At 38.9% G+C, this 23,617-nt stretch overlaps 1 protein-coding gene across 1 annotated transcript; it reads left to right on the plus strand.

Moving 5' to 3' along the window:
- The first annotated feature begins 2,474 nt into the window (after positions 1-2,474).
- Positions 2,475-23,455, plus strand: LOC139130811 (mastermind-like protein 3). Its single transcript, XM_070696609.1, has 2 exons — positions 2,475-4,092; positions 19,810-23,455. The coding sequence occupies exons 1-2, from the start codon at positions 3,784-3,786 to the stop codon at positions 22,645-22,647; spliced, it is 3,147 nt and encodes a 1,048-aa protein (XP_070552710.1). The 5' UTR covers positions 2,475-3,783; the 3' UTR covers positions 22,648-23,455.
- Positions 23,456-23,617: the final 162 nt, after the last annotated feature.

Genomic DNA, 23,617 nt, shown 5'->3' on the forward strand with positions numbered 1-23,617 from the left:
GTGATGCCATTCTGTGTTACATCTAGTACAGACAGGTCAAAGTTTACCAACAGCTTTTCTTATGGCAGCCTGCCTGTCACACGTTAAGTTTGTAATGTTACTGTTAAAACTGCATGTTATTGCAGACTGGAATTTATTCTTAAAATGACATCAATGCATATTGTGCAAAAAAATTGATTGTGTTCGCTCGGCTAATATTCCATAAATTGTAAAGAGATCAAGAAATTTGCCTGTTTTATAGAATAGAAATAATGAAAATATCAAAAGTATAGCTTTGTTGCTTTAAACTTGCTTCATCTGTTCTTCATAACATGCATATTTATTGAGAGACAAGCGAAGACGTGGATAGTTGCCGCTACGCTTCTTAAAATCTTCAATAACGCTATCGGGAAGGAAAGTAGTCGGCATGCAACCTTTGACAATTTGTTTTGGGGTGTTTGGCGTTCAGCAAATAATACTGCCTAATTATTATTATCCAATCGCGATGATTATTAAAGGACGAGTGTCGACGTCTCAACTTTGTTCATGATTCTGGGGAGTATGTACATAGTGTGAATTGACTTACGTTTTTCGAATAGATGCGCGTTGACCACAGAATTAACCGTGATATGAAAGCAAAATAAAGGGAATAATCTGTAGATACATTTTCTGATGTTGCGATTAATGTTGCTATCAAGACTGTTAGAAGTCTCATATGGAGAGACCTGTTCCGGCTTCACATTGCATTCCGCTTGAATAAGATGAAGAGTTGTGTCACAGTCACTTGTGATCCGTCTATTCCGCTCGGCGTCTGTGCCCCCATAGACGTGTGTACATATGCCTGGTTTTTCTCAGGCATATGTACACACGTCTATAGGGGCATAGACGCCGAGCGGAATAGACCGATCACAAGTGACTGTGGTTGTGTGTACTGAAAATCCATCACTGGGATTTATCAAATTGGGTGAAGTGATGGCGTGTATATCCTGGCGGAGTAATGTGCCTTACCAAATGGCATTTGTTTCTACGTGAGTTCCGCCATTCTTGTACAATTGCACCATGTTATACATGCTCGATATGTATACTATAAGCAAGGTAGTCGAATTTCCCCCTTCCTGTTTGGTCAACCGCCAGTTCCTATAAAGCAGAGTTTTAGGCAGGCGTTTTGTTTTGCTTGAAAGAAGAGAGAGAGAGAGAGAGAGAGAGAGAGAGAGAGAGAGAGAGTTATTGCGTCCTCGTTTTTGTTACCTTTAATAATTTTTCCGAACAGATTAATTTTGTTTTGTTATTTCCAAGGTTCTGTAGCTGGTAAGTGGCTGCAAAACTCCCGGGAGTTTATCATGTCGCTGATTGACTTTTCATCCTTCTTTCTTCCTAAATGATGTGCTTTGTGTCATTTACTGAATCCGAAGAGATGCACGCTTGGTTGGGCAAGTGCGTCTGCGAAGTAAACGTACTGACATGAACGGGAGAGGGGGCGCGCGGAAGTCATGGTCACGCCTTGAGATCACGGCCACGTCCTGATGTTACAGTTTACGCGTCACGTAACGTACAAAGTGGAGATGACCTTTTTCAAGGTATGCTCCCGAACATGTAGTGTGACGTAACCACGAGGTGACCTAACGGAGGAGAGATGCACTGCACTGCAAACAGCTGTGGGACCACTTATCATATGTTAAAATGACACGTACAATATCAATTTCAGTGTCACCAAGCGCTCTGTTCATCTACATGTATTTCATCAATAGTACTTCTAGCGACTTGTTAAGGGACACGGACGCGTCTCGGTGTCCTCAAGCAATACCAGCATAAACTGCCTTTATTTACACATAAAACCTGAAAAATTTTACATTTTTTTGCGAGAGATGCATTTTTTCTCGTCAAGTATACAGGTTATCAAGGTTACTATTGTCATTTTAGAGCGTGTGTCGTTGAACGCCTAGATCATATATCATATCACTTTATTTACAAGTGTTCGCCACGGTAGGTGAGTGGAATCTGTATAAATAGAGATTGCGGGCTTGAATATGATGAAGAGCCCATCTGATTGCAAGATCAACGATCATGCGTTCGCCCATTCGCGAGCCAGCCAGAATAAAAATCATATTGGTGCACGCCCATTAGTGGCATTTTAAAGGCTGTCCCCGGTCTTGTAAAATATTTGTCGGCCAATTTCCATTACACCATCAATCATATGTATCTAAGGGTTTCACTGGCCGTTTCTAAGGCGACGGGAAGATACATTGTGACGTTTGTGCAGACAAAACTTCATGGGAACTACAGTATACTATGTGACGTCAGCGGAAACTGCTGACGTACAAAAACGCGGCATTTGTTCAAATATGGGCACATGCGACAACCAAGTACTGGCTTCACTCATGCAAGAATGAGAGAAGTTAAAAATTAATGAATTCAAAAATGATAGGAGCAAGTCGCGAGATTGGGGCCTGTACTCAGTGACCTGACACATCACGACTCGTAAATCTTATCGCGTTCACAGGCTGATAGCAGTGTCTGCAGTAGAGTACATATCAAGTGGCCACTCTCTGTTCGCGTGCCAAAAAAGACACCAGCGCTAAATTAGGCCGACTAATCCCCAAATCTTTATTGTGACAAAATTATCTGCCAGTAGTTCAATTACTGTCGGTCAATGTCTCGTCCCTCTGTGAGGGTGTCGACGAACGCCGTGCACACGCGAGACTGTTCCGAAAAGGACGTGCAGAGCGTGGCGTTTTGAAGGTCGGTGAGGTCAGTGAGAGACAAACAACAGAGTGGTGTGCGAAGGAAGGGCTCACATGGATAGATTTTGGTGTCCGTTGATGTAAGAGCCACAATATTGTTCATATTTTTCAAGCGCTTCACCCGAGGAGTGACCTCTGCAGCTTCTGAGCACATTTCCAACTTTACTGGCACAATTTACTCTTAAATGTACGTTTCAAAAGCTGTCTGGGAGCAATAAAATTGTGGCAAAGAGTCTAGCTAGACTGCGGAGTATCTTTTTTGGAAAGACCGCCATCTAGTAGGAGAGAGACGGCACAAGGAATTGAATTAATCTTCTGGTTCAAGCCTACGTACACAAGTTAATGTTCTGTGTAATTTCGAAAAGTCATTGTTCGCGAAATCGCTTGTAGGCGTGAATTTGTTGTAATCCATACAGGAAAGCTTGCTTTTAGAGGGGTGGAATGCTTCTCGGAGGAGAGAGGCCCGGTGTTTATAACCTATTTGAAAAGGTCGTCTATATGTCCTGGGTGAGAAATGGTATAGAGTCTATCATTCACACGTGACCTTTTATTGCTAATGGCCGAATTATCTTTTCATGTAGTAAACACGTGATCTGCTTCGCCCCTCAAAATAAATGGTTCAGTCCAGGATAGGGTTTCTTCAATGGCTTGATTTGGAACATCGCTGTTTATATTGTGTTCACCGAAAAAAAAAACCATCACAAAGTTTCATCGCTGTCAGACCGACTACTGACAGACTTCGTCAAAATCTTCACCGTATTGAGCGACAGTAATCGTAACCAAGAGACGCGTGACGTTCGAGGGAAAAAGTTTTTGTTTGTTAACAGCGGATGTTGGATGTAAATAGCGAGACAGAGAATGCGTGACCGGGTCGTCTAGTTTATGCATATTAAGCAACACACAGCGAGAAGTCATTGTGTGAACGCTAGTCACTGGGACAGTATAGTAATACTAATCACAGCCGCTGACATCCCCGTCACATTCCAGGCAATTTCGCAGTCTCTCCTCCCCAGTCGGGGCTTCGGCCGTCAATACAATCAACATAGTCGTACTAAAGGATAATATGGGGGATTACGTATCCCCCAAACGTAGAGCGATCGTAGACCGTCTCCGAAAACGGATTGAGTTATGCAGGAGACACCACAACATTTGCCAGGCCCGTTACGAGCGAACGCAGGCCAGTCGATTCGACCAAGAAGCTCACGAAACCTTCCTGCTTCACCAGAGGGTGTTGGAGTCCAGAGCCAAGAAACAGTCAAAGGGGCTGAAACAGGAAAGTGGACAGCACAAGGGAAGCGCACGTTGCGACAACAGTAACAGTACTGGCACGGGAAACGAAGCCAACAATCACTTACGGAATCAACTGCTCACGGTAAGCCCCACTATTATGCATATCTATTATTCTCAAAGTGTTCTTTCATTGTCAGGCCGATCGGCTAGGTCCCCAGTCTGCTCCGTACTTAGAGGCTCCCCTTCCCGCCCAACTCGACCAAACCACACGTAAAAGTTTGTGCAATCGTCGGTGTTGACGACAAAATTCCCCCTGTCGGTGTGGAGAGATCGGAAATAGCTCGTAAGCTGTGTAGGCCGATCTGAGGAAGTGATCAATACATGGTCTATGTTGTGAAATCGGCGCTGCCATTAACAATTACAATAATGTCACTATAGCTTTGTACCCGCCGCGGCTCACATTTCACAGCCGTTTTTCTGAACTCTCTCTCCCGGTCTCTCTCTCTCTCTCTCTCCAATGCCCGCATAGGGCCGAGTTGTTGTTTGGCCTCATCGCTGACACCATTAGAGCAGCACACAAGTCATCAAATATTTTACAGCTTGATAAAGTACAATCACAATAATGATAAACCGCCACTTCGCAATGCACGCACCGGCTGCTATTATGGGAAGCCCCTCTCCTTATGTGGAGTGTATGACCATGATTAATAAAGAAGTTCCCAACAGGAAAGGAGGTTGACATGTCAACGAGGAAAATTTTGTCGACATAATTATGGCAACTAATTCCTCTAGGAAGGAGAAAACAGTTCGAACTTAATCAGTCATGATTGCCAGGATTTTAGTGTAGTCTTTGGCACAGAAAAACCAGCAGGACGTGTACTAGTCATCGCTGTTTAGATCTTAGATAACATTAAATGTGTCAATTCATGTTGACAACAGACAATGCCAGATCATCAAAAAATAGAAATTAAAAAAAATTAAATTAATAAGTAATAGAAATAATGTCCAGCTTTCTTGAGTAATTCTAATATTTCTTTCTTGGCGGGAATGTGTTTTCCTGAAAATGGGCCTCATTTGGTCTTTGAAAGCATTAGAATCTAGCAGTAACTTAATTTCACGAATCGCTTGAGGAAATTTGCATTGACTCTCGGAAGGTATATGGTGAATATTATTACCTGTCTTGGCAGGTAATTCTGTCGAAATAGGATTTAGACAATGTGAGAAGGAAGAAAGCTGATCCATGGGTGTGTGGTCTCAGAGATTTTTAAGTGATCTTAAACAAACTTAACTGTCTTGTCATAGGATCTTAATTGACAACAAATGATATTGTAGTACAATGAATGCAAATAGGGATTTTTTTTCATTGGACAAGAAAGATTCTCTTGGATATGGGTCACTGTCAAGTGTAGTTGTCACTTATTTTGTACATGATCAGCAACGCTTTGTCAGATTGGATCATGTGGTCGCTCATTCATGTTCCTTGCAACGCAATCTGCATTTAACCACGGTCATTATGGAATCAGGTCAACTCGGCAATTTCCTCAGTTTTAAAGCCGCCTAATAGCACACATTTTGACTTCCCTCGAACACATCATTCGTTATTTTGACTGTCGCAAAATGCTGCCCTCAACAACCCCCCACCCAACCCCCCTGGGTTGCTGTTGTTACTGGGCAGTTCCCATAAGATTTTTTTGAATGAGTTGTTACCATAGCAATTTCTTTGATGGAAGTATTCGAGGTATGCCAAATTACAGGTTACAGTATTGTCAGTGTCCTGTTGGAATTGTTGTTTGAGTTATGACACTGCAACTATCTTCTTGTGATGGCCAGTCCACAAAGGGGCCAATCTCTGACCCCGTTCTGATCATCCATGGGTTGGCCTGGGGCTATATGCAGGAAACCGTCAGCCCAATCCCACACACGACAAGCCCACTCCCTAATCTAACTACTGGCACTGTCTCATAGTAAATGCTACAAATGTGTCATCACAACCGCTGTACAATGTGTGCTTACAGTCTCTCTGTTTGCTTGCTGAGAAAAAAACACTTATTAGATATCTATTTTTAGATCAATAGCACTCCTTTGAGTAGATGTGCAGTCATAATGTATATTTCATTAATTATTCACCATAAATGCAATCGGGCAAGGGCCAGTTCACCATAAAATGCACAGATTAATAGCATGCCGTACAGAGAAAAGGAAAATATTGAGGTCACAAGGGACTCAAATGAAAATTAGCTATTAGAAAATGACAAAAAGTTAGTGTTTTGTCATGGAAACTGCAACTTGCCTGTCATTTTATTCACATTGTAGCCCCTCCCCCAAAGTTCTTTCAGGTCAAAGGTTAAAGGTCAGACATAATTTAAGTGCATTTCAGTTCATTGTGAGGTATTTAAGCTGACATTAAGTCAGTCAGTCTATTAGTAAAAAAAATATGCGTGGGAGCGAGATTTGACAATTTACAAAACCTCACTAGTTTTGAATTGGATATTATCCATACAAGGTTGAAGCACTAGCAAATGAGTATGCGCAAGACAAGGCATTTCAAAATTTGTCTGTTTTGAGAACAACTTTAAGAACTTCATGAAAAGTTTATGTATTCATTTGGAGTTTTTGTGATGAAAGATTATTCTTTTCATTGCCTATGGTAAATGTATTTGTTGTCAAGGACACTTATACACCTGTCATGATGATGGTTTATAGAGGTTCCTGGACTCACAAAGGTGTTAAGTACTCGGCTATGAGATCGCTGTATTGCCATATCAGATATGACAATCTAGTCCTTTGTCTAACATACATCATGAAACTTCATCCACCTACAAGTTTCAAGGGTTATACATTTTGTTCAGTAATTTTTGGGGTTTCAAATTACAATTGCAAAATTTTTACGACCTATAGTATTTGCCTTTCAACTTTCTGCCAAGTGATATCTTGCGAGAAAAACATGGTCTGTTGTAAGTTGCAATTGTATGCACCATGGCGCCACTTGTAACGTGCCTGGTGACACCCTTGTATTGTGTTTAAAAAAATAGCTGCTGTGTGCTATATTCATACATCTAGCTAATATGTCAAGTACTTTGACCTGAGCATGGGTGACCTTTGCCCTTACAGCAGACAGTGTGATGGTACAGTGTACACATAAACTGGTGTACTGTAATGCAGTACCTGTGACTACAGTTATGCTACACCGATGTGTTGTCCAGCCAGTGTTGTGATCTGATCTTGGCCAGGGTGATCAGGGCTGTGAAACTCAGAAAAAAATTTGTGTGTGAAAGCACATTGAGGAAAAACTAGCAGTTCTTGCATACCAAAATAAAAATGTTAAGAAAGAGGGACTCAACAGAAGTTCCCTCTTGAACTACCAAGTGAGGGAAATTCAAAAGAGTTTGACTAGTGGAGATTTAGAAATTTACTAACTGACTCTCAACTAACAGCAAGAGCTGTTACACATTGACAGGAAAAAAAACGTAGGAAACAAAAACCCCAAACAACAAACAACAACAACAAAGAAAAGAGGAAATGGTCTGAGACTGTGAAGTTCCTGTTGAAAGTGTATCCACACCCTTGATAATGCCGCTTACTCATAATGGCAGAATACAAGACTTAGTGACGGCAGATTGCTACTCTCTTGTAGCAGAGCACACACGTCACTTCACCGGAAGTCCTTTTTAGAATGGCTCCTTCAAACGGCCATCCAAAGTTCCTGTTGACAGGACGTTAAGACTTGCCCCCATTCATGTAATAACCTTACCATTGTCAACTGGTGCTCAACAACAGTATGATACACTCTTACAATGGCTGCATGGAGGGCTGTGTATGTCACTCACTACCTTGACAAGTAATGGTATGGTTTAGTTGGAAGAGTTTGGCAGCTAGCCCACAAAAACGTTTCCATTTATCTTTGTCCTTTCACTTCTTCATCTGCCAAGTCAGTGAAGAGCGGTATCGAGCCAAAACCATATGTATTTTCACCTACTTGGTATGATATAAGCTCGTTTAAGTCACTAAAATCATGTTTGCAGCATCTCTGTTTTCAGGGGCCTTCAAATGTTCATCTTTGTGAAAATGAAACATATGGGACATGTTTTATGTATATGTCACAGGTTTTGACCAACTTGACTCAATGGTATGACATATGAACTTGGCAGGATATGACTTAATGGGTATAGCATTGTCTTCAATTGGGCTACTGCTTATGACTTAGTGTAAGCATCTAAAGTCAATGTGATAATATCTCTCTAAAATTTTGTATTCGTGTTGCATTTTCATCTTGTTGCAAATCATAACATCTTTAAAGCTGAACTAGCTTGTTTCAAATCTTGTCAGCAATTTCTGTCTCACAATTTAAGCTTCGTTACCACAAAAGTCCTGAATCAACAAACCATAAGTGTTTGACAGCTGCTGCCCGGAAATTAATGTTAATTTTTTGGAGGACATCTGCTAGCGTTATCAATTTTGCTTCAGCAGGTGTTATGTAAGTCACTCTGGCAAGCAGTATTGGAACAGTTGAGATTTCAAATATTCCACATACTAGTAATTTAATCATCACTTGTCATATTCAAATCATTTCATCTATATATGTTGCTGGAAACATGTTGCTAAATTTTTCAATTGAAAAAAAAGGGAAAGTGACCTAAAGAGCGGCACAGTTTGTTTATGGGAAAATATTGCAAACATTCGGATATAGGCACAGATAGAGAAGAGCAATAACCATTGGACACAATCATATGTCACAAGTGACCCACAGCAGGTGATAAGTGGACGCTTCACTTTTTCACGTTTTAACAAGCAAGCTTTTGTGCATTTGCCACTTTGAATATGAAGTCAGCGTATACTTTAAGCCTCTGAAAGTCAGCACTCAGTCTATCTGATCAGCCCGGCACAACGTAAATCAATTTTTTCGCCATATCTTGGTAATCTCCTACACTTAAATTTTGAATTCAGTGGACACTTGAAGAGATCAGTACTCAAACTGCTGCCCATGCGACAACAAGCTTCCATGTGCTGACATACATGTACATGTATTGTCTTGTGTATTATTTTATTATACAAATGGTCTAGTTTCACATTATCTTATTGAGTGGAAAACTTTATAAAACGCTGTCCCTTCATTTCCTTGGTCTGCGGAATTGATAAGACACATTACCTGTAGCACAGTTTAATAACCCTTACTTTATTACTTGCGTGTTTCTAATCTACTTTGGATCGTACATAGTTTTGATTCATTACATCAGAATTGCATGTACCGGCATTTTTAGTCGCAGGTGTAATTTCAGCATGTCATCCACCCACAGGTTTCCCAAGGCCCAGCCCTGCAAAAGGTCGTTATCAGTTCCTATAACTGTGTTCGGCAACCTTTGTAAGGGGGAATACATACGCCGTTGCACCAGTCGTTACCTCACTACAGAGAAATGTAATGAACATATGTGTCTTACTCTGCAGTGCTACTGACATCCCCTTAAAAACCCCAAACCAGCATTATGACACACACACACTCAGCTCAATATACCTCCCTGACTAAATCTCAATCAATCCATCTATTTATACATACAGACAGTCAGGCTGACACATATACAGTCAGTCAGTGAAACCTCTATACTCGCACACATCAAATGATCAAATTGAGATATATACCAAAAGTAGGTATTTCAAGCTGCAAGTAAATCGAGAGAATGCTACCTCCCCGCTGAGGAAAGCCATCAATCATGGACACTAACCATCCCAAATGGTATTCAATAGATAGACAGGTGTTATATATATATATATATATATATATATATATATATATATATATGTATTATCGGCATAAAAAAATCTGACCAAAAAATAGTTACAGAAAATATGTATGATGTTGTATGACGTGTAGCCATATATGCATAGACATTGGTAGATGCGCCTGAGATAAATATAAATTGTTTGCCAGTTGTTGATAGTGATTGATGTGTTGACTAGCTGCGGAATTCTGCTCTGCATTTCAATTGTATGCTGAAGGCCAATCGTGTTGGAAACCTGCATACACACATCAATATTACATTATTCTGTTTTTCAACATACCATGGCCTTCGGGAGTTGATCTCCAAGGACAAGGCTTGGTCATACTGGATCAAAAACCGTAAAAAACATTGTGATTGGAAAACAGAATTTCATGATATATTCTGTGCTGTTTATTAAATGCTACATCAGTGACATTATATGTAAGCAGTGATAAGGCTCTAAAAAAAACCTGAAAAAGTACAAAATAGATATTTTAGTATTGAAATGGACCATCACTTCCGTCCATGATGTGTCATATTTGAGAAATGAACTGCATTATTTGTGCACTTTACAAAGGTTTGATAAAAGCAGAACACCTTTATTTCCTTCTGTGTGCACATCTATCGCTATTTCTATGAATAGGCTTAGTAGTGTTGCAATTTTTGTAGGAATAAAAATTATGGATGATGACTGTAATTGCTTTGGTTTCATTAGCCCTCTCACTGCAATGGTATGGCCTAAACCTATTGTTATCAGTGGTGTTTATTGACCTGTTTAAAAAGAACAAGGGGTTAACAGCTTAACGCTTTCTTTGTAAGGATGTCTTTTGAGACCTGAAATTTTTTTGATGCTGTAAGTTTGTGGACAGAGTATGAAATGGATGTGAAATATACTTCTTGTTTATCAGGTTTCTCATTTCAATGCAACAGAAATGTACACAAATATCACTACATCACCAAGGTTTGCATCACCTAGAATTGAAAGAACACAATACTGGTTCATGTTCCTTCAAATGAAGTCATTAGAACTACGTTAGTGGTTTCAATGCTGCACACACTTCATAGGATTCCTCAGTTAAAAATCCAGGTGCTGACAGAAAGATGGAATATAAATGTCATCAATTTCACCGATACAATTCTCATCCAAAGCTGTTGCTTGAAGTTATACGAAATATGACACAAAGTAATGTAACTTTTACAGCCTGTGCAAGTTTCATCAGCAAGAACTCGTACAGAATTTGGCAACCAGTTCATAGGTTAAATACCAAATTTTATGTGGAAATGGTGAAGTTGTTACACATCTTTATATTTCAAAAATAAAGATGAAGCATTCGGGTGTTTATCAGTTTATGTTGCTATATCCTTTTCCAGTCAGTCCAGATTCAATTTTCTTTAGATTACAATTAGCTCTACCAGGTTACTCTATTTTTCCTCAGGTGCCTGCATGCTGGCGTTTGTCAGACAGTCACCTTTGCTGAGATCCTTGCTCCTAACACAACTTGGCACTTACACAAATACCCGCTGTAACTTTTGTACAATAAAGGTTGTTAATAATATTCACTGAGCATGGTGGAAATATTGTCTTTTGTTGTAATAGCTCTAGGACAGAGAGTGTTCACTTATTTGTTGTATTAATTGACTTTGAAAACTGAATTGTTCATCTGAACAGAAAACTCAAACTCAATAGGGCTGCATTTACTGTATAACTTCCATAAGTCTCATATAATGCATATGTACAGAAGTAAGTGAAAAAATTTGAAAGATTATCACATGAATACCATCAATGAGTAAAGTACCTCTTTTGAGACTGCAGTGTTATATATACCTGTAGTGGAAACATATACATGTACATTTCAACTACATGTATAAAATACTTAACTTCATGTCACTTCTTCTTGCAACAATTATCTTTATTCGTTGAAAAGAAAGACTGTGATCTTGTCTCTCCAACACTGACTCAGTAGGATAAGATTTAAGCCCATTGCAACCTGATGGCTTTATTGAACACTTACCTTGCATTACTAGAAATGAAAATTTCTGCTCCCCTCCACATTCCTAGGTTGAATGTCACCTTTAAATTTAACTTCAGTAATTTGTTTTCCAACTGTAGAGGATAAAAAGATAAGTTGTGCCGGTGTATTTAGTGGACTTGTGCCAGAGTGTTGGGTGTCAATTGGTGGCCATATTCAATCTGAATGTGTTACAGGTGTTACAGTGCTTCTGGCTTTGCCTTTCCTGAATAATTTCTGCCTATGATACCATTGACAATGAGATCACAGTCCATTGTCATTTACATGTAAACTGCAGTGGCATATATGATAGGAATCTGATAAATTTAAAATTTTGGTCAGAATGGTATGTAGGAGGGGAGTAATCAAGTCACAAAATTGGTGGGTTTTTTGTGGTGATGCAGATTGTGGTGCATGGTTTGGTAATACACCTCTCCAAGGTCTTAGTGTTCAATAATCTGCAAAGAATAAGTCTGTGACTGTGAAAAGATGTGCGAGACTGTTCACACGTGGTCCTTTGTTCAGTGTCTGGCACACAATCAGATCTGAAAGGAGAGTTTTGTCTGATTTATAATAGTTTTGTTTTCTTGAAAACACTGTACGCTTGCATGTGGAAAATCGAGACTAATGCTGGTGATCCTTCCAGTCACTTGTGTCTGTTGATATTTCCAGTAGGTTGCGGAGCTGATAATGGTTTTGTCGCAAAAAGTGTATCATAGTTTATTAGAAGTGATTGTACAAGTTAACATACTTGTCAACAAGCAAACTTACAGAAATGGACCAATCGTTTTAAAGCTGACAAGAATACTGACAGGTCAGACCAAAATCCAAATGACTTCTGTCCCACTGCGAGTTCCCTTGTCTGGCACAAACAACTTGCTGTGAATGAATATTCATGAGTCCCATCAGCAGGATACAAAGAAAATTCCTGAACTTCACAGATTAGACTGAAATTGGCCCGTAACACCAGAGGGCGTTTACAAGTTCCATAAGACAGGATTAGCAGTGTCATGTCTATGCTAATGTTTCTTATACTCCTTGAGTACAATCCCACTTAAACTGTCTTTGCAAATCAGTGTTAAGTCCACTACCAATAAAAACATGACATCAATTGAAGGACATAGATATGTTTACATATATATATATATATATATATATATTATATATATATATATATATATATATATATATATATATATATATATATATATATATATATATATATATATATATACTGTATGTGTACGTGTACATGTCTGTCTTTCTGTGTCTGTGTGTATTACACACACACACTTACTTCAGTTTATTAGGTTCTGCATCTACATCTACTTTGGCAGCAAATGAATTTTAATCACAGGATCACCAAAAAAAAAAATGGCAACACTGCTTTAACAAGTTTACCAACTCAAGTCCAACTTTATCAACCTTAGGAACCCATAATTAAGCCACACATAAAATTCTGACATATCACTTATAAAACATGGAATATAAGACATTTAATTGCACTGGCTCATAAACACAACAGATTAGCAAGCAGTTATTGTTTTTCAACTCACTGTGTTACATATCAAATTACAACTCTTCATGTTAATTAGAATGAAATAGCATCGCTATGGTAACTCAGTATCCATTATGTCTCCCACATCACTCATGTTATCAATTCTATATTATGTCTATTTCATCCTGGAATGAGGAACGGGTCATAATTTTCCTCATGGCGTTTGGAAAGAGGCCATCACTGGGCTCCATGGAAAATGCTTTGGCAGGTACTCAACTACAGTGCATTTATTTTTCTCCAAGTAATTGGCCTGAGATTTCCTCTTCTGTTTGTCTTTATTTCATTGTTGAGTTTTTGAAGTGCAGACGGTCCTAATCAGCCTAATGAGCACAGGAACAATACCGGAGTGTTTGTTCATTCTGGCGTACAACTCCAATCCAAATAGTTTGACAAGCAAAAGCGTAACGTCTTTGTTTTTGAATCCTCACGGCAGATAAACACCAGATAGCTCCCTGCTTCTGTGTTGCCACGTCATAATTTTCATTCAAACACCATGGCAATTAGACATAACAGGACCTGTGCCAACCTGAAATATTGATATCACAACCTGTCAAACATTTTGGAAAACTTGTTGCAATGATCTGAAAACTCTGTTGCGTGCTTTGAAAACACAAGAATGTATGGCATTTTACCGGATGAGAATTTTACAGTAACAAAATTTCCGTCCAAAGAGAATTCCATTGTAGCTAGATCACAAAGTGTGACTCACATTTTTTTATACGTGAGAAAAGCTAACAAAGTTGTCAACATTTTAAATAACTGCATCTCCGGAAAGGAAACTGTGTCCTGAATGATATGTGTCCTAAATGAGATGAGAGTCTCCAGCCAGAAATAGAGCTGTCTTTAATAGAATTAAATTAATAGACAGATATATATATATATATATATATATATATATATATATATATATATATATATATATATATATATATATATATATATATATATATATATATATATATATTGTATGTGTGTGTGTACTTGAAGTAATGTTTTCTTGAACTTGTGTGTGTGTTTGTGTGTGTGTGTGTACACCACCAGTTTGCACAAGGATGTTTACATATCAACAGTCAATGAGATGCAACAGTGCATAAATATGAACTCCGCAGTCCCTCCACCTGGAGGGGAACTTGTGGAGGTCAAACATTGACCAAATAACATATAAGAAATCTGTATTAATGTGAAATCATCTCTAACACATGAATTTGTGTAAAAAACCTCTTTGCTCTTGCCATTATAGTACCTGTTAATAATTGTGAGCCTCTACTTTCCAGTGAACACAAGTAACAAAATCAACAGATACACCAACACAAAATCAAGTGGTATATAAATACACGTCAGTGATGATTTGTCAAAGCAACCACCTGGCCCAGAATCTGACTTTTATTTTAAGCAATGACAATACAATAGATATCATTTCAGCTTTGCATGCATACATGAGTGTAGTATTGTATTGATTTATGACAGGGAACGGTGCATGTGTCCACATGGAACTGGTAGAGATCAATGACAAAATCTGCACTCCCTGCATGACTATTGATCAGCTAGGGTTTTCTCTCCCCGGCATATGTGATTTTATTTCTGTATGCAGGGCAGAGCTGTGTTGTAAACTTTCAATCAATGATTGTTTCAAAGGAAGATGGTTCTCAAGGAACATTAAGAAAAGGCATGCAGTGATCATGACTTGTATGATGTGGTAGATATGTGCATGGACAGCAAAATCTGGAAGAGATGTGATTCGAGACTGAAAAGTGGCCCAGACGAACATAAAACGAAATATGAAACCCATCAACTCCACCCATTGAAAAATGTAGATCACTTCAACCCTACAAGGAAAACCATCAAGGTCATATTTTCACAGATTCAATTCCTACCAAATCAGAAATTTAGATACATGTATACCACACTTGTAATTTGGAAACCAACTTTTTTCTTGAGATTTGAATTTGTGACAGATTTTGAAAGCTATTATGGATATAGTTGAAAAGGTACTTGCAATATGAAGTTACATTAAAATCATACATTGTACAGCTGTAAACGTTGGAATCATCATAACCGACCATGAGAGATATAGGTTTCAAAGTTTAATTGCCAAACATTCTGTAAAATCTAACCACATGCACATACATGTGTATTACGTTAGTTCATTTGTGGAGATACTGGAAAGACAGATCACAATTTGAACAAGAGCTACATGCTTCGAAACACTGATATTGTGACAGCGTTTTCAGTTGTTTATTGAAGTTTTTTATTGTCAGAAACTGATGGCAAAAAGAACAACAAGCATGCACAATCTGCAGATGTGAAATTAATATATAGATTTGAAAATGTAAAAGTGGATAAGGAATTTATCAAATCAAATGTTAGCATACATGTATGTAATTTTTAAAACTGAATTGAATACAGTTTGCTCAATGATACAACGTAAGATATGGTTTGATGTGCAATTTACTACATAAGACTGGTACACTCCCTGTACCTGTCAGGAGTCTGTGCATGGCAATTGTACAACTGTATCTCCAACTGAATATACGTTACTAGCTCAGTTGACACCGGGAGTTGTTCCTTTTGATAAATTACCTTTCACTGCTATGTCGATAACCAATCATGACCTGAATGAATTTTTTCCGGAAAGTCAGTGAATGGTTTAAGTAAATCTGACGCAGCTAGTTTTCTTTTGAAATGTGAAATCAGGGAGAATTCCATGGCTGTTGGGATATTCAAAAACTTGACAAATACAACGCTCAGCTTACATCAATAAAACCAGCTCTAATATTATAAATGACGTATCTATTCCGCCTCTCTTAAACAATCAGTGAGGTTTATTCTTTAGCAAATCACTTTAAATAGCACTGTTTTTTTTTTTCTCACCCGGCAAAAACCTTTGCAGTTATTCAGTTCTTGGATAGAAATCAAGACTACAGCAAAAAACAAACACACACAACACAAAAATCCAACCAGTACATGAGATCATAATGTGTGTAGTACCATTTGTATTGTTGGAGGGGGTTCTGTTGTTCGCGGGTTGAAAGCCTGAATGCATGGATAAACAAGAAAAGTGGATATTGGCTGCTTTTCATTGACTAAAGCCAGTTGATGCCACTTTCCCCGCAAAGAGAAATAACGGGCAATGCATTAAGATACGCCCTTTGTTTGTGTGAAGTGAGAATTGTGTAGGTGAAGCAATATGCAGAAGTGAGCTTCTAATGACATCAGGTGTCTGGTTGAGGGCTTATACAAGTAATAATTACTGAGGCCTTTGAAAGGAAGGAGGGTAATACAAAGCAGCTAATTGGTTAAGACAGTAACTACGGTTACACGTATTTGCTGAATAAAGAATGCAATAATATAACGTCAAAAACTGAAATTTGCATCCTGACGGATCATTGCTAATTTGCAAATAGCTTTATTTTTTGCATCTCTTTTTTCGCTCTCCCTGTCTGCGATGAAACATTACTTACAGTGAGAATAGCTATTCAAGCTTGAGACTGTTAAAATGTAAGTCTGTTGAACAGATCAAATATTATCTGTTGAAAATTGCATCTGACATGGAGAAACAAGCATATTAAGATATTGATTAATATCATTGCTGTTGGCCGTGAGTCGACCGAATTGCCTCCGCACTCCATATGTCTTTTAATGCTGTGCTGAGGTCCTTATTTCACTCTTAAACAATTCTCGGAGGCCATGCTACAGAGAGAAAAAAATGCCAGCGATATTGTAAATTATAGACTGACATATTGCAGTATCATAATGACCCGCGTAGATTTGAATTACACCCTTCTTTAATATGCAGAAATAATGATTTGACATTTGCATTGTAATTGTTGTCTAATAATATATTGGCGATTCTTTGTGTGAGAGTTCCAGTCATGTGTAAAATGTCTTTCTTTCTTTCTTTTTTCACCTGATTGGAATTTTAGAAGCTTTTCTGTGCAAATTGAAATCATTTTGTCGAAATGGCTGTTGATCAAACAGCATGACACTTTATTCCATGGTGCCACACTTTAGTTCAAATCCGCTGCTTTACAGAATAAGAGTCAGTCGCGGTGGTGTAGAATCATATTATTTCATTTTGAATATGTCGGTACATTTTGTATGTGTTACCTTATCTCAAAAATAATATTCCACTGAATGCAAAAAGGCAGAAAACAAAAAAAAGGCAGAAAACAAAAATAAAAGGGCAGGTACCTCAACAGAATGATGAGCTTTGTAGAAGTAAACTATTACATTTCATATTGTCTGTAATTTTTGCACACACACAAAAATATATAATACACACAAACAGATTATATATATATATATATATATATATATATATATATATATATATATATATATATATATATATATATTATATATATTATATATATATATATACCGGTATATATATATGTGTGTGTGTGTGTGTGTATCAGTAGTAGTCAAAATTTAACAGTATTTAGAAAATATCATAGTTGGCCAAAATAGCATCATAGGGAAATAAACATACGAAGTTTACATTTTTTGTGCAGGTTTTGAAGGACTGTCAGTAACCCAGCATTAAAATGTGATCAAGCACCCGTAAAGTTCCACTTTGCCACAGTGACAGGGTATCAAATGTTAGCAACATTGTGCAAGTTGACTTTATTAATACAATTATAATCAATTCTTGATAAAATATGCTTATAAAGTCAAATGCATGCAGTCCCTATTACAGCTTCCATATAATCCCTGCCAGTCTATCACAATGACCAGAACACTTGCTGTAAATGCTGACTTTTTCCTCACTGCTGCAAAAAGACAATTAACCTCAAGTAAGATGATGTGGTTTGTCAATTTATGTTTTTGTCTTTACCAATCAAAAAATAATCCCCTCCAAAGACCAAACCATTATTATAGTTCTCATAGTGTGCTGTCGGTTAATTGTATACATGTATACCAGGTAGAGCTCACGGTTGTTTTTTCACAGTGGGTTCTTGAAGTTAACATGGGCATACATGTACAACTGCATGTACATAATACTTCACTAAACCATTTGGTTGAATGGGTTCTGAAGATGTTGAAAATTTGTCACAACTTAACTTACATGTACATGTACAATAGCCCAGTACAGTACTAAGCTCAGACTTTGTACATTCTTGTACATTTGCATTCCCATCTTGGCTTACCCCCAAACATTACTGATTCAGAATAATTATTTGAATATGCAACAGCAATTTCAAAAATAAACTACTCTTATAGGCCCACCGCAAAAGCAGTTTCTCTTTGTTGTATGTTAGTGTCAGCATAATTTACCACATTCAGATGTTGGTCGGGTCAAAGTTCAGACAGACTTGATTAATTACTTTGAGAGGTCTGGGGGTGACAGACTCCAACAGTACCTTTTGGGTCACAAGCATGGATCATTTTAGGGTCAAAGGTCGGTACATTAGGGTCTCAACTCCAGACAGTCTGCATGATTTTTCAGTTTTAAATTCTTTTGAGGGCAGCTTTCTTATGCAGGATACCTGCTGCAAATCAGAAATTTCCTCATATTACACAGTCTGTCATTGATATGCTTGTATTTCTTTGACTTAACGTTCAATCAAAACAAGCATAGGCAGACTTACAGTACATGTACCTTGTTATTAATTAAATCTTACTAAAATACTGAGAAGATTAATTGCGTCAAGGCAGGATGAAAACAAATTAAGGAAAACTGAATTTTCATCATTCTGTTGCATTCCAACATGGCAATCATACTATGTAATACAAACTTTACTCTTCTAGCCACAAACTGAGGGTCAACAAACTGGATAGTGGTTCATTTATTTTGTCTAAGTACTCTGACACTGGGCTAGCATTGCTATTGTACAATTAGAGGTCCTTCAGATTAGCCCTTGAGTATGTTCAATATTGGCAACCTGTAGTGTCTGGTCTAGTACCTCATAAAAATCCAACCATTCCTAAAAATAAAAAAAATGCTCTTTGTTGTTTCCATCATCCCCGACACAAACACAGACAAATATATTGATATTTCAAACAAATTGAAAATGTCAGATAATGTTGATAAATGATTCAGGCATATGTATTATTCAATTGAATATAACATGATGTGTACCGTTTCGATCTTTCAGCATGATAATTCCAAATGAAAATTTTAATGTAAAATAATCTGTGCTGAATGGGAGTGGTATTGGTCATAGATTGTCCCCAAACACGGCAACACATACATGTAGATATTTGTTACTGTGACGTATGTGCCACAGAGCAGCAATACTGTGCGGTACCAGAAAAAGTATCATTCCTATTGTTGATTACAGTGACGGGGCATTATACCAAAAATCAAGGATACAGTCTGAGAATGAATGTCTATAAAAAGCTGCTTTTCATCCATAGTCAAGATTTTACTTTTAAATCCAACTTAAGGTTTAGTTATCCAGACAGTATGAAATACCATGTCTCAAAATCTGGTCTGTTTTATATACCCTTTCTGATCCTTATGATTTCAAAAATTAGTTGAAATAAGACTCAATAAGCTCAATTATAATGTAGCTTTTTTCTGTATTCTTTCACAGCAAAAAATAAAAAGGAAACTGGAGACTGGTGGGTCACCCAATGCCAAGTTATCAAATGGAGATAGTACATCAGTTGTCAATGGGCATGATAACACGCCTTCACCAAAGCGACACTGTACGCAGCCACCACCCCATGGTATGGACGTGTCAGTATCCATCGTACAACAAACTAGCGGTAATGAACGGATTCAGACAAATGTGGATGTCACCATTCAGACACAGCACAATGGACAGGCGCCTGCCGACCAACCCCATGTGAACATGAAGAGTACCGAGAGAAACACTACTCAGAGTGGAGTTTTGAGTCACGGGGAACTGGCAGCAGGAGAGCTGGATAAACCAGTGTGCAAGCAGGAACCAGCCAACTTCAACAATCCTTGTGCAGAACAAGGAGCATGTCCAGATGATTTGAAGGACATCCCCAACATTGATCACTTCCTCAACCTTAACGGCTCACCCATGAACGACAACATGATCCAGCAAATCTTGGAAGATCTCATGAACAACGATCCAGAAAGTCTTGCCAAACTAGAAGAGGACCTCAAGCAAGAGGAAGCAGGGATAGTAGAGAAGCTGAGAGAAATGGATGAGCAAGTCAATTTGGGTTTGAAACAGGAACCGATTTCTGAAAGCAAGCCCAGTATTCCCTGCAGCGGTGGTGCACCAACACCAGTGACTTGCACCAGTGCCGGCACAAGCTCCTATACACCAAACGTGACACCAACGCACTCTACCATGGACGGGTCTAACATGCAAGACACCAACCCCAGTCTGACTCATTCTGAACAGTTGAAACAAATGGCAACACAGAAGTACCTACAACGCCATCAGAACCCGAGGCAGCATAGCATGAACTTCCCGTACGGCAGTCCCATGCCCACTTCAAACGTGGTGAAAAGTGAGACGTACAGCTCTGCTATGCCACAGCCGTCAATGCAGTCCAGCCAACAGCTGACGCAGCACCAAGAGCTGAAGAGGATGCAGCAGTTGCACCAGCTGCAGCAGGCCAAGCTGCATAATCACAAATCAGCAGCGATGGTGCCTACAGCCAATGATCAACACTTGAACTTTGCTAACACCAAGCCACTATCCCACATGCCAGATCACTTAGACAATGGGACAGCACAGAACAATTTGACAGTGTCACAGACAACCATGGCAGCATCACAGAATAATATGGCAGCATTACAACCAATGGGTCCAGGAAACAGGGACATGCAGCAGGGTAGCTTCAAGCAAGAGCCTGATGCTGCACTTTGCTATCCAGGACAGAACTTCTCAAACAGTCAGCATCAGATGGTGCAACAAAACAGGCTGCAGCAGTTGCGAGAGCATCAAATACACCAACAACAAAGAACTCAGTTCATGGCCTTGCCGCCTCATTCAACAGAACAGCAGCAGCCACAACATCGTCTAACAATGGACGAGAGTCTCAGACGCCAGAAACAGGAGTACATCCGCCAGCATTTAATAATCAAACAACAACATGAGCAAAAACTGAGGGAGCAGCAAAGACAAATACATGTACTTGAACAGCAAAAGCAACAGCAGCAACAACAGCAACAGCTCAGAGATGAACGACTTAGGCAAGAGCAGATCCAAAGGTATTTGAATCGTCCTCCACCGGAATACACCCGACCTGCCAGCCAACCACAAACCACACAAGCAGCTGTTCAGCAGCCTCCTCAACCCCAACAACAGCCGCAGCAGCCAAGCTTCCAAGCAAGCAGGCAAAACAGCATACCACAAGTATTAGCTCCAAACATGCGCCAGGGGGCTTCCAGTCATCATTATCCATTGAATAATACTCCAAGTACCAGTCAGCCAGCATACTCACAAGGCAACCGCCACCACTTAGGTCACACTGTGCAACATCCAGCCAGCAACATTCAGGTACAGACATCAACAGCTGCAGCACATCACGGCAACCCCTCCACTCCAGCAGGACCAAGTAACAATATGGCTTCATACTTAGGAATGAACAGCAGAAATCCACCTCAACCACATCAGCAGCAACAACAACAACAACAGCCGCTGCAGCAGCAACAACAGCTTCCAACACAACAGACTCTTATGAGACAGAATCCTGCTCTTGGGCGAGGACAAACTGCTCAGCTAGTCGGTGGCCAAAATCCAGCTTTGGTTACCGGCCAGAACCAAACCATGGTCAGTGGACAGACCTCAATGGGTAGGGGTCAAAGTGCACTCAATCAGTTTCCAGGTTACTACAATGGTGATCATCAGCTGCAGAGGGAGAGAGGTCTGAGTGCTGCTCTGGCACTGAGCAGTAGGAACACGCAGAATACTAGCATCTATGCAAAGCAGGCCGCTGCCGCTGCTGCTGCTCAGCCACTTAATCCATCTGGCCCAGGTTGGAACAGAGACGGCCTTCAACGACAGGCATCCCAATTTAATACTAACCAGCAGAGACAAAGTAGCCAACATAACAATATCGCTATGCCAACCACCAGTAACTTTGGAAACTCAAGGATAAGTAATCCAGGCTTTCATAGCCAAACGCTAAAAAAAGAAACAAGCATGTCTGCCAGTGTTTGTGGGCAACAGAGCCAATTGAACTACGCTTTACAAAGACAACTGAACCAAAGGAGTGGATCAAACAGACCTACTATGCCAGCAGTCAGCCAACACAGGCTGCCTAATGTACCAAGTAATACTGCACACGGAACATTTAACAATGCCAGTGCAGCAATGCAGCCGGACTTCCCACTTGACCCAGACATATTAGACAATGCCACTTTAGGGCCTAGTGACGCTGATATTCTGGATACACTCAATAATTCGGACTGGGACGAAATACTGAATAAATTGCCAGTATGAAAACTGTCAGACCCTGATCAAATATATACCAACACAGCACAATCTTTCCAAAGTGTCAACTTTTGATAACTTATTTTCAACACTGTAAATACAAGTACAATGAAGTTTGTATATAAGTCTGTGTATTTTCCCAGTGTCTTTGTATGTTTCACAAGAAAAGACAAAAAAAAATTACAAAAAAAGATCTTTCATTTTACACCTTCATTTTTGTAATTCAAGTAGCTGTAATAATATTTTCAAGTATATAGATCATTATGATTTTTTATTTTTTTATGCCGAGAGGACCAAATATGATGGAGAGCTGAAGATGTTGGTTCTGTGAAAATTTTGCCCTTTTATTTTTAAGAAGATCGCGTAATTTTGTCATCGTTAAAGTGATTTTAATAGCAGGCTTTTGTACATTTCAAGTAGTACCTTCTAAATGTATCGTTTTTAACTACTCTTTTGTCAACTCTTTTTATTTTTGCATTAATGTCAATGGAATTAGTTAATTTTCCCTACGATGTTGGCTGTATATAGCAAGCCGACTGAGACTTACTCACCCATTGCAACCCACCTTCATGGAAAATGGAACAGTCCCCCTCACATTTCAGTAGACGTTGATTATATCACTGTGAAGTGGGGGTTGGAGTTTTAATGTAAATATTCCCAGTGTATCAAATATTAATGATTGCTTATAAAGCAAGACCATTTTTCACAGTCATTTCCAGATTACACTTTGAGATGTGGCCTCTTCGTCGCTAGATTTTCATAGTCAAATATTTTTTATCAATCCAATAATAATTGTGATTATATCAGTACAACATCAGCAGTCACAAGTATGTCTCTTTTTTTTGCCCCCTACCCATGAAGTCTGCCTCACAGCAATGAACTGTCTGTCTGAGAAAACCCCGTTTTAGTTTTCCGACATATTTTTCCATCAAGTATGCACATCATTCATATGTAATTAATGTTATTCAAGCAAATATGT

The sequence above is a fragment of the Ptychodera flava genome, chromosome 4, assembly GCF_041260155.1.
Source record: "Ptychodera flava strain L36383 chromosome 4, AS_Pfla_20210202, whole genome shotgun sequence".
Lineage (NCBI taxonomy): Eukaryota > Metazoa > Hemichordata > Enteropneusta > Ptychoderidae > Ptychodera > Ptychodera flava.

Coding starts and splice junctions, on each gene's coding strand:
- LOC139130811 (XM_070696609.1), top strand. CDS start 3,784: ATGGGGGATTACGTATCCCCCAAACGTAGAGCGATCGTAGACCGTCTC. Junction 4,093..19,809: donor TACGGAATCAACTGCTCACG/GTAAGCCCCACT, acceptor ATTCTTTCACAG/CAAAAAATAAAAAGGAAACT.